Raw genomic sequence first — 13072 nt, forward strand, 5'->3', positions numbered from 1 at the left:
ATCCCAACTATGAAAACATTCCCATATCATATGTCACAATCTGGCACCCACAACCTGCCTGAGCAACAAGTGCCAACCGTCAGTTTGATTTTGGCGAGCCTTGGCCTGGCTTGATCATATAACTTCCTGCACAGAGCAGCACGCAAGTGAGAATCGCCAGCACTAGATGGTGATCCATGGATGGCCATCTAGTGACACCTCCAGAAATCAGAAATCAGAAAATCAGTTTATTCAAACGGCTAATCAGAAATACATGTGAATCATCTGGGCCCTTAGCCTTCTCAGCTAGACTTGGGCCCATGCAGGAAGTGCGAAAAAATAATTATAGCGAGACAACTCAGTATTTTACACAGGATTCACGTGACAGCAGTTATACGACAGTTATACACAAAGGCAGGCGAAATGCTCAAAAAATTATACAATAGTTCGGAGGACAACATAAAAAATAAAAAAGTAAAAAAAATAATAAAAAATAAAAGGAAGAATGCATCAAAGAGAAAACACAGACTTATAGAGGAGTCGAATATTGCTGGCTTCGGAAAAATTTTTTTATATCGGCGATTGAGAATTGACCTACTTTTAAGTTAGCAGGCAGCTGGTAAACTGGTCCAAACTGGTCTTTGCCGTGCCTTCTCGATGGCATCGTGAAAACAGAAGGCGCTTTCTCTTAAGAGAAAGCTTGGTGTATTCAACGCAGTAGACAAGCAGCCAGCACACAAAAGAGCCAACATTGCCAAGGGCCTCAGACTACCACTCTTGACACTTAACAGCATGATCAAGAAGTGGGTCAACATAGCAGGAAATGCCATGCTTTTCGGCAGAAAAGCTAAGCGGGCTCGTGGCGCTAAGTACAAGAACCTCAACAAGGCATTTCTGACGTGGTTAAGGGGAGACGTGGCTTTGAATATCAACTTCCTTATTTCTTCATGGATTTTGATGAAAATTGGCACAAATGTTTAGAATGTCTCCCTGATGCTTCCATAAAAGTTACAGAATGATATCTTGAGAACATTTTACTGAATTTCATTGAGCAGAATTTTTCTCCCTCGAACTTTCTGGAGATCCTGGAGAACTTAAAGCAAGCTCACGCTTCTGGTGTGAACTTCAACAGCAGCATTTTAAGCGAGAAGGCCATGAAAAGTATCAGATAGACTGGGCATTGTAGACCTTACGGCGTCAAATGGCTGCATTGACCATTTCTATAGAGGCATAGCATTGCTTATAGGGCATTCAGCGGAGAAGCGGCGAGTATCAACACAGACACAATGGATGATTGGAAGGCCATACTTTAATCTATAATTGCCCCTCAGTTATAGAGGAAACCATATGAGCCTTGCGACAGTTATGTTGACGAAACCGGCCTCTTCTTTCGGGTGCAGCCATCAGTCGCTAAGCCTGAAAAACAAAGTGTGCCACTGAGACAGATGCAGCAAAGTCTATTTGACCGTGCTTCTTCGTTGCAATATAGATGGCTCGGACAAGCTAAAGCCACAGGTGATCAGAACATATGGGAATCCACGGTGCTTGAAGAACACTCACCTACTGCCATGGCACTACAAAAGCAACAGTCTTGTGTGGATGACTTGTTCTTTGTTCGAAGAATTTCTTCAGCACCTCGACAATAAGATGGGTTCACAGTGCAGGAGTCTTCTCCTTTTTATTGACAACTATGCAGCCTACGAGAGAAACCTGCCGTTTCTTCGAACATCAAGCTTGCGTTTTTTTTCAACCGAACACAATCCATTTGCAGCCGTTCGATTTTAAATGCCGGCATCAAAAAGAATTTAAAGCACACCTATCAGAAGTGTATCGTGAAGCAACGTCTGGCACGTATTGATCGTGGACAGCAGCCTGCAACCATCTCCGTACTTGACGCAATGCACTACGCCGCTACAGCGTAGGCTGCAGTGAGTACATCAACCGCACAGCACTGCTTCGCGAGATGTGGCTTCCACATGGATGGAGAAATGGAAATGGCCTTGGTACAAGCTGAAGAGCCTAAAGAGTCAGCAGCAGCCACTCATGACCAAGAGCACAGTGAGGAGATGGATACGCTAGGTGCGATTGGAGTCTCATACAACGACTATGTCGCCTTGGATGCTGCCATCATGACGTCGGAGTGCCAGAGCATTGTCGAGATCGTTGCAAACTTGCCCCTGAGTGACAACACCAATGCCTGTGATGATGACGATGAGTACAAGCCACAAGATTCTGGGGATTTAACAAATCAAAGCTTTGCAGAGGCAGTCACCTCCTGTGTAGGTACGTTGCACCTCAAACTGATACCGACAGCAATGAGGCTTTTCAGGTGATTGAGAAATGTGTAGTGCTATCCAGTGAGAGAAAGAAACGGCAAGCCTCCATTCTCAATATTTTTTAAGCCTTGAAAGGCAACTTTGTAAAAAATAAGTGGTTTCAAGTCAAAAGCACACTGTTTTCACTCATTTTCAGAGCTTTCCTCACTGCTGCTGCGTTTTCCTGGCTGTTACATCTTTTTTTGCCCCAGTCCGGTGAAAAACATATGGACAGGGTTCCACTGTATATTGAAGCTCAGTATAATGATGTACGTTTATGCATTATTTCAACAAAATGAAATTTCCCAGTTGGTGTGAAAGAAAACTAACAATAAATGGAAGCAGCATGGTGCGCACCTTTTTCTAGCCCAACCATAATTGCGCATGACTGTCAGCGTGGATGAGCGCATACGCAGCCCGCGTGCCTTGTTTAGAGGTAATTTGTCACACGTGCAAAGACTGCGAGCCGAGATGGTGTGACATCATGGTGTGCTGTCTTCACGTGCATTTAATGCTGGAGTTTGCATAATCTCGAGTTTCATAGGCATGTCGAAGTGAGACACCAACCAGACGAAAGCATTTACTCCCAGCTGCTGGCGCTTTTCATGATAGCCTCGTGCCACTGTGGGAGACTGTAGTTGATGCGAAAGCATGGCTGGCCTTACTTAATACCACCAATGTGAATATACCGCCGACATGGCATGAAACTATATCTTTCGTCACCAACTCTCAAATTCAACAAGATTAATTTTATCTCATTCAAATTTGGTTTTCCTGATTGCCTGATAATTAGGAATATATTGCAGCCCAGTCCAAGTAAGAAAAGTTTATCAGTGACTGTACTTGTTTGCATAAAGGGTCGAATTTCAGTGTAATGAAATTTCAATATAAGAAACCAAATTGCTGATTTTACCGCCTTTGTTACATCGAGGTTTAACTGTAGTATTTACTATTTTTACTCATATAATGATCACACTTTTTTATCAGAATAATTCACACAAATTCAGGGGTGCGATAACGTGGGTTAAATTTTCTGCAAAAAAATTTTTTTTTCATCCCGCATTTGCTGTGGGATGACAAGAGGTCAATGAACAGGCGGCTGCCACTGTAACAGTGTGAGACATCAACGGCGGAGCAAGCTGAATGCACCGAACATGATTTTTTTTCTTCTCCTGAATACATTTTGTGCATTGGAACAGGTTCTTCCGTATCATTAATGAATAATATTGTGGCAAGTTTGCAGCAATAACATAGCCATGTCCACTTTGAGGGGACAGAAACGGAGATAGGCGTGCTTAGCTGCCAGTGACATAGAAACACATGGCGGGCATGCTGTGAAAACTACGACATTTGTCTTCACTACTACCCTAATGCGCCATGTTTCTGCTAGGGGTGGACAAATATCTTAGCTGTGTTACAAGCGTTGGCTTATGAATGGGGTACACTTCTTATGTATCAGTGTAAACGTGGCTTCTATCGTTGCAGCTCGCAATTTGTTGTGTGCCCACAAGTGCAGACGAGAGGAATCAAAAGGTGCCTTTTTTGTTGTTGTTGTTGACCACAACCATTATAAAGCCTGCAAATATTAAAGCCAAGGCAAGTTTGGTCGTAGATCTTTTTTTTTTTTTTCATGGAAGTGCAGAAAGTGATGAAAGGAATGAAATGAGGCATCTGCTTAAGAATCTGTTCAGTGAATGCAGATCATTTGTTATGTCTCGAAATGTCATTTGCGTACCATTACAGCATCTGACAGATGGTAAGCAGGATCATCATTAGCTAGACCTGGCACACAACATATCGCTGCAGCAAGTTCAGGGTGCGATCATTACGCAGGAAAGGAAAAAAAAAAAGAATTTTGACAACAAAATTCAGGGGTGGGATCATTATGCGAGTGCCATCATTATGCAAGTAAATATGCTATGTGTGTATGTATGTGTTGCTTGATAGCACAGCTACTTGGTCACAAATTTCACAGCTAGACGTTGCACTTACGTGAATGTAGGGTAGATGTGTGATACCTAAGTCATACGAGGAAACTCAGCAACACTTCAAGTAAGTGCCCTTCGTCTCACTGAGTGTCACTATGGTGGTGCGGAAGTGACACACAGAACAGCAAAATGAGGTATCATTTGGGATTGATGACAGTGACAATCTATGAAGCCATAGGGGTTGATATGGTTCTTGGCATTTTGAGTTTTAGAAACGATCGCTGTTTTATATAGAAAAAACGCTTATGTACACAATCCTCTGCCATCAAAAATAGAAATACTGTAGTCCCATTAACATGTTTATTTGTTTTGAGCCAGTGCAAGCAAGGAAGATATCCACAGGGCCAAAATAGTGGAATCTGTCTAAAGTGAACGTTTCAAGTTTTTTTTTTTTTACAAGCATGCCCATCACATTTGAAATCATGAAAAACTGGTCTTATTATTAGTACCAACTCTGCTGTGAGCATTTATTTATTTATTCTTGACACATTGCTATCAAGGCTACACACCTTGACGCAGTGAAGCGAGTTCCTCGAACACACTTGCTGGCAAGTGCACTCCACAGCAAGTGTCACTAAATTTTCTGTCTGACAGCCTCAGAGTGACACTAACGGCAAAGTACACTTGCTCGAAGTGTCACTAAATTAGCCCATCTGACTAGGGTATAAGATGCCATTATGAAAAGACTGCGTTAGTCTGCCACCACATGACACTGGCAGCTACAGAGCCATTGCGATAGTGCTCTTTCATGTCGCCAGTGTGTTCAGTCTGGGCATAGCAGTAGTGCACCTGATGCACACAGTTTTGGTTTAGCACAATAAATAAGCTTAAAGTTTACCAGGGAAGCTGTGGCTAGTAGCATTGCCATTTTGCAGTACTAAAGACAATCTTGAAGCACACTGTAAAAGAGATAAAGTTCCCATCTATAATGGAAACTTACTGTGGTGCCTACCTTGCCAATTGAATGTTTAATAATGTATTTTGTTAATTGGCCAGTTACAGAACTTGTAGCTATTTAAATTTATTGACACACACTAAGTTATCTCACAAGAATCATTTAAATGCCTGTTGAGCCCTGTGTTGCATTATTTTCAGACACATCAAGTGAAACACACTATGCTACAGGTCATGCTGGTATGCTTTAAATACCCTTTAACATTACAAAAGGTGTACTACAAGCACTCCAGTGACTGCTGTGAAGCATCTTCAGCACATCTTGAAATGTGTCTGTTAACATACTTAAAAATGTTCCTAAGTGGCTTGCACTGTGACAGACCAGCACTTTCATATGCTTCATGCAGCACCAGAAAAAGTGGCCAATTAGTTCTGAAATGCTATCAGTGTTAGCTTACATAATACAGTCAAACCCACTTATAAAACAGTGGTCTTAGCAATATATTGGATACAACAGTAAGCAGTCAATGCACCGTCAATTTCTGTATGCGTGCTGTGGCAAAACAAACTGCTCACTGCAATGCTCCCATGCCACACTACTGCTATAAGAAGTAAATCTGACTACTCAGTCTGTGCGCCAAAATAAAAAGGAATGCAAAATCCTTGGGGAAAAGAACGGTCGCGATTTAGCTATATGGGAGAGAGATGCGTCAGGAACTGCATCACGACTCTTTGATGTCCGGAATCCACGGTTTAAACTGAGGTTACCACATTGTGAAGTGCTGTTCAGGGGCTCACTCAGCACATGTTTTGCCTCTTCGAGGAGCAAAGTGCAACTCACGGCGGTCCGAAGCTGACCAACATCAGTTGCACTGTATATATATATATATATATATATATATATATATATATATATATGTATATATATATATATATACACACACACAAACACACACACACACACACACACACACACACACACACACACCTCTTGGCTTTGTGTGTTCATGATTTACAAAAATCAGGCCCCTCTGTTATGTATAGTTATTATTACTTTTTTCTAATGCAGTAACATTGCAAAAATGCATAAGTGGTTGTACAGTTCGCATGAGTTGCCTGAATGCATCGTAATCACACTTGCACATTGTTGTGTTCACTGCAACAGCTGCTCAAAGCTATTTGATGATTGTGCATTTTAAACTTGACTGATGTCTTGTAGTCTAATGCGTGTTGTCATCGTGCGTGGAGGGGCCACAATGGCATGTGATTCTGCTTAAATACTGAAATATCAAGTTAAGCTTGTGGTTTAATCTTCGAGAATGACAATTATATACCCTTTCTGAGAACAGGGCATCCGTGAAGATTATGTAAATACTGTTGACTTCCGTTAATTCGATCCTGACAGAACTAAAAGAAAGAAAAGGTGCATGTTAGAATTGGGTAAATACAATAATTGGACATCGTGAGCCGCCGTTATTTCTTGAAAATCTTTCTAAGGCAAGCCAAAAAAAAAGATCGTTTTTGACAGGACATGACGTCTTTTCAACGCATTCACTGTCACCTGAGGGGTCAGGCACATGTGCACGTGCTGACTGGTCGAGTTCAAATTTTCAGCCGATGGCCAATTTTAGGACCAAAATATCGGAAATTTGGGCCCTTATTATTCGCGCTGTCTCTTCTTTGCATGTGTAAAAATGTACGCTTTCCCAGTGGCACACCATTCGTTGCAGAAATTCATGGGTACCAACCGGGACTTTCAGCCGGGATCAAATTAACCGGAGGCTGAATGGAGTTCTACTGTATGATGTATGATGCACAGTGAGAGAGCAGTGATGGCGCCATGCAATTCCAACTATTTGTCGCCCAAATTCAAGGCAGTTAGAACTAACAGCACCTCAGTGTGGCACAGCATAGGTCGTAACACACTTGAGAGCAATTATACATGTACAGCCAGTGTCGTATACGGCACAAGGTTTAATGCTGCATGGGGGTGATTTCTCGTCTTAGTCTGTGGAAGTGGTTAGCATGTACACTATGCTGGATGCCGCAAGGTATCCAGCAAACAAATGACTGTAGCCATCAAATTCTGCTGTGTCTAGCAGGAATGTTCATTTTTAACTGGTATTCTTGTTGTACTGTCTAAAGAGGTGCTTTCCCACAAGCCTTTTCAGAAAATTGATGGAGCACTGTAAGGGCAAAGTATAGACAGTTCATTTTCTGAAAGCTGCTAAATTGACCGCCTTTCAATAAATTTGAATCCTCTTATTTGATCTAGCCCTTTCTTCCTAATTTAGTGCTTGATCTTGTGTGCCATTTCTTTGTAATTTTCTTGCTTGCTGGGTTAAGCTTTTGGCAGGTCTTCTTTTTGTGCCAAGATTATAGTTTATCCTCGCCTGTTGCAGTTCCTGAAGAAGCTGAACAGGCAGGAGCGTGTGGTGGACGAAGTGAAGCTGGCACTCAAGCCTTACTACAATCGCCGCGAAATCTCCAAGGAGGAATACAAGGACATCCTCCGGAAATCTGTTCCAAAGGTAGAGGCCCAGACCTTTAGTTGTAGTGTTGCATTCAACTGTCGCAGCCAGTTGCTGGCTCAGTGTCTTGCTCAGTAGCTATTGCATTCATTGCATTCTGCTGTGCCAAGCACAAGGTCACAAGTTCGATTCCCAGACATGGTGATCACGTTTTGACAAGTAGGAAATACAAAATCACACAGGTATAATCTGGAGACCCGCCAATGCATGTCTGATAGTCTGCAACTTGCTTTGGAATGTTCCCCCCCCCCCCCCTCCGAGGACTTCATTTGCCATAGCTTTAGTATTTGAATGATGTGAAGGGTCTTTGAGAAAAAATTTACAGGCCCTGGCATCAGTATTGGCACTAGTGTGCACGGAGATATTGCAGACCTTGGCTGCGATTTTGTAGCAATGCCTTTTCTCGGTGCTAATGCCTTTCGTGCTTTTCGCGTTCATGAGTGATCAAGAGACACTCCGTCCCGGGTGGAGCATCAGACGCGGCCACTCAAGAATGCAAAAAGCAAAGAAAGGCATTAGCGTCAGGAAAAGAAATCGCTACAAAATCGCGGCCCATGTTTACTGCGACTCAATTGTGAATATACAGTCAAAACTCAATGAGGTCAATTTCAAGTAATTTGACCCTGACGAGACTGATGAAACTACTCGAATTATCCGATAAGTCCAATTGCGCAAAAGACAAGGAAAACACCAAAACACGCCGGCAATTCACTTTGCTCTACAGTTAACAATCGATTTTCCAGACACCCAACTTTTTAGACATGCCTGACAATTTAGCCGCCTTTGCGGCGCAAAACATACCTAATAGAGTCAATATGTGCCCTTCTTGATCTAGCAGCAAAAGAATCCTTGCTCACTCTTAACAACAATATTTTGTCATCAATCTTTCTAGTACAATGTTGCCTTAGTCCTTGAAAAGTTCTTGTCAGAGCCTTGGAAGTCCTTAAAGTGGGAGGCCACACTCAAAAGTCAATTTTTTTTAACAAGTTTGATTTTGTGTTTTACATTTTATGTATGCCAAAACGCTTGACATGTTTCAAAAGAAATGATCTTCCTATCATCATTAGTTTGGGAGCTACAGTGAGTTTTCCAACCCATACCCTCGTATTGCGATACCGAAAGTCAGTACTACAGTTGACTCTCTTTACAACGGACCCTGATAATCCGTCAGAAAACTTTAATTTTATCCGAAGTCCACAATATCTGAGATGCCTCACTTCCGAAACCTTCAAAAGAGTACGCATTTGGGCTGGTTGGTTCATGATTATGAGCAATAAAAAAACAGCGCTAAACGACGGGACGAGTGAAGGGACACAGACAACAGCGCTGACTAACAACCAAAGTGTCTTTATTCCTTCAGTCAGCATATATATGCTCCGCCGCTATCTGAAAGCACAGAATCTACAGAATTGGGCATGCGCAGGGGGAATTGCAATTAATGTGATAAGAAGGCAATCTCCTTCGGAAGGAGAGAAATGGACGGAAGGCTTACACATGCTTCGCCACTAACGTGAATGTGGAAGGCTTCGGATATAAGGCGTGCGCGGTCATCACGATATTTTGGCAGATAGGTTACACCTTCGAAAGATGGCTTGCAGCCGCATTCATTGCAATGTAGTGACAACTGACTATCTTTTGCCCGTTTTTGAAGTTTGTTGAAGTGCTCGCGCATGCGGTCATTGATGCAACACCCCGTTTGGCCGATATAAAAACGATAGAAGAAACTTTCCTCACTATGTCTAACTTTATTGCAAATTGTGAGTGATGAGCATCCAAAGTAAAAAACAAAAAAGTTGTAGTTTCACCCGAAAGGCGAAGGATTAATTGCGATAGCAAATGAAGCAAGATAAGCGCAGCTGCAAGCAAATTGGCCTTCATGCTTGCTCTCGTTTCATCGCGAACTACACATCGAAAGCACAGCATATACGAAGCTACCAGCACTGGGCGCACTTTGTCCACATCGCAGATCGCTTTCAAGATACGGCACCCGTGCGGCCATGCTGTTAACAGCAGCCGCTAGAGTAGAACCCCCCCTCTTTCTCTCGCCTCTCCCCTGTGCCTCATGCGGGAAGGACGCCGGCGCTACCGCTTCGCTTTCCTCCCTCCCTTGGGCGCAAGATGTTGAGCCGCGATCGTCAGCTGACCCTCGTAAGTCAGCTGCCAGCCCATGTTGACATGGCAAAAGTCCGTTTTATACACCCAAATTTCACAAAAATTGCCGCTAATTTCGTCCGCTGAAGCCGATAGTTCGTTGTAGTGCGGTCCATTAAAAGTGAACGTCATTGCATTGTATAACAAACGAAGGCTTAAATATGGTCCGTTATATCAGAAAGTCTGTTGTACGCAGGTTTGTTGTAACAAGCGTAGACTGTATTCCTTTTATATAAATACTATTGAAAATACTCTTTTCATTTTTTGCTAGCGACGAGCAGCCACATGAACAAAAGGAGACTAGTGCATCTCATGGGGGCTCCAGCTATGAAGCTGGTACACTTTAGGCCTTTGTGTTGTGTTTGGCAACTTTCACGTCATTTGGAAGATTTGTGTATTGTATTTACTCGATTCTAATGCGCCCTCAATTGTAACACGTATCCGTTTTCCGTGACCAAAAAAAGGAAGAAAAATAAATGCCCTCAATTGTAACATGCACCCGTTTGCCATGACCTAAAAAGTCCTTTATAGTAATTAACAGACTTAGATGCACTAGTTGGTTGCTGGCTTGATGGAACATGGTTATAACGACGTGTGTGAGGACAGACAATACAGGACAGGCATACGTGATCGCTTTCCTTTTAATTGCGGCATTGTGATGAGCTCGGCGTATTTTCACAGTCGGCACTTCCATGCCGATAGAACAAACGCAGAAAACGGGAAGACCTACTACGGCACGTAGAGGAAGCTACGTCAGCTAGGCAAGAAGTGTGTACGAGGTGGCCGTTTTAAAATGCCGATGGTGATATGGTAATGCAGAATTAGGGTCATTCTAATGCGCACACAATTTTTAGACACGTTTTATCAGGAAAAAAGTGTGTGTTAAATTCGAGTAAATACATGTACTGCAAATTTTTTTTAAGCAAGATTTTGCTCCACATCATGTTACGCAAACTTAACAACTTTTTTCCAAATGAATATGTTTAAATGAAATTTTGCACACTCATTCCTCACATAGTGATGTGTGCAACGAACTAGGACAAAAGAAATTGATGCAGTATTTTTGTTTTGCAGCTTATTTTTCAAATAAATTTGGTCCAAATTGGCAGTATTTATCACTTTGCTTAGTTTTTCAGACATTACTTTCTTAATATTTACCACATTAGATTTATCCTAGTTCATTGCGTAGGTCCCACACTTGGCTACATAAATGCCAAAGCTTTACTCAATTCAGCAATTCATTAGTTACTTAACATCGCTGGCGCGACTAGCAGTTTTACCACATCTTATGACAAAAATTACATGCCAGAAAATAAAATGAACCATTTTCTGCCCTTTAAATAGTTGAATAAGTTAAATAAGACTTGCTTATTCACGAAAAAAAGTTATTTAAATCCTGGCTTCCGATTTAAAATTTTTTATGTGGTCTACCACCTTAGTCTTTGTGATTCTCGTGCAAATATTACTGTAAACATTGTTTTTAAGTCGAAGGTTCTCTCTTAGTTTGAATAACTGATTACAAAAGGAATCACATAAAATGTGTGTGGAGCCTTTGTGCTTTTGATTGAGGATAGCAGTGCAGCATATTCAGGAAAAAGACCTTGAGCAGGGCTGCATGTGTTGGGGCCTACTTAAGACTCAATTACATTTTCATTTCTCCCACAAACAGCTTGCATTGAAAAGCTGACACAGCCAATAGGCACCGTACAAACTGTAGTGTTACACTATAGTGACATCATTTCATTTTTCGAAAAAAAAAAAAACCTGCAGATCTGCCACAACAAAAAGGGTGAGATCAACCCAATGAAAATCAAGGCGTTTGTCGAGGGGTACATCCGAAAGATCAAGCACCACCGCAAGAAGCTGAGTAGCGAGCACCGACACAAAGCATCCTGAGCAATGAGTGACTGCCACCTCGGGCCCTCGTCGTCACCGTGAAAGGAGCGCTTCGCCTCGCGAAGTGGCTGCGGAGTTTGTACCTGGCAGCACCCAACGAGTCATCATCATAATGTGGTGGGCACTTGTCATCGCACGTCTGCCAGCTGCGTGTTGTACAAACAAAGGACCGTCTCCCGTCCCCTTCCTGCCACGATTCACTACGAGCCCTCCCTTCGCCCACTGCCCACCCAGTCCAGCCTCCAGCCAAGCCAGCTGCAATGACTGGTCAGCGACCAGAGAAACCCACATTGTCACCCGAGATCTTTCGGCAATGACTGCATCTTTAATACGTTGTAAAGTAAGACGAAGCAGAGGAGAGACTGCTGTGTGCACATGTCCACAGTGCAATTGTGTGTGCGTGTGAAATGAACTGTGATTGGCATACCACCGGCAGCAACTGCTGTGCACACAGTGTCTCTTATCACGTGCCCAGACCTTGTGTAAATATAGCGCGTGGATCATCTGCTAAAATTAAAAAAAGCTAACACATTGAAGAACTGTCCGTTTCGGTGTGTGTATGTCTGTGTGTGCGTGCATCCTCTTTTGGAAAAGATACCTGCTCAGCCATGGAAGTGTTTCCCTGTCTCTGCATGTCACCAAAATGTTTGCTTGTTCTCAGGTAAGAATGCAAAAGCCGTTCAAGGTAAACAGCACTTCTTAAAGAGACACAATGAGAAAAATAATTTGAGCTGTATTAATAAACTGTCCTCCTAAAATAGCAGAAAAGCTACTCTTACCTCGAGAGGACACTTTATAGATTAGAAAACAAAAGATAGGTGGTGGCACCACCTTGAAGTTCATGCAGCAGCTTGCCTTTACATCTTGAACTTTAGGACTGGTTCAATTGTAAAGCACTAGCTTAGCTCATTGCTCAGTTTTGTGCCTTTAGTGCCGTCCACAGTGGTGGGCTGATTCCAGAGGTTACAGTTCTCATAGGTATTTGCCGCTGAGTATGTTGTCTTGCGACTTGGTATGTGCCATAATCATCATATAAGTGTCATCAAACCATCGTTGCCCTACACTTGTCATACTGCCTTTGGCATCCCTTCTTTGTCACTCCGTTCCAATCATGCTGTCACTCAGTTAAGATTTTTATGCCATTGTCATGACATTGGCTTCATACAGCCGTCACATTTATGGTTACCCTCATCATAATGTCATGGGGTTGCTCCAGCTTCATCATCCTATTCTATGCTATTGTCTTCATGCTATCGTCGTTATGCTATCTGCATCATTTCAGAATCGTCATCCCATTGTCATCATGCAGTCGTCATAG

The 13072-nt window shown here is 42.5% G+C and overlaps 1 protein-coding gene across 4 annotated transcripts in view; it reads left to right on the forward strand.

The window, feature by feature from the left end:
* LOC135905518 (PHD and RING finger domain-containing protein 1) overlaps positions 1 to 12293 on the forward strand; it is a 107375-nt gene extending 95082 nt beyond the window's left edge. For all 4 annotated transcript variants that reach the window (XM_065436457.2, XM_070535532.1, XM_065436455.2 and 1 more), the window contains 2 exons: positions 7579 to 7707; positions 11629 to 12293. In XM_065436457.2, the coding sequence (XP_065292529.2) occupies positions 7579 to 7707; positions 11629 to 11754 (255 nt within the window). In that variant the 3' untranslated portion in view covers positions 11755 to 12293. The remainder of the gene's footprint in view (positions 1 to 7578; positions 7708 to 11628) is intronic.
* Positions 12294 to 13072: the final 779 nt, after the last annotated feature.

This window comes from Dermacentor albipictus, chromosome 3 (assembly GCF_038994185.2).
Source record: "Dermacentor albipictus isolate Rhodes 1998 colony chromosome 3, USDA_Dalb.pri_finalv2, whole genome shotgun sequence".
In the NCBI taxonomy this organism is placed as follows: Eukaryota; Metazoa; Arthropoda; class Arachnida; order Ixodida; family Ixodidae; genus Dermacentor; species Dermacentor albipictus.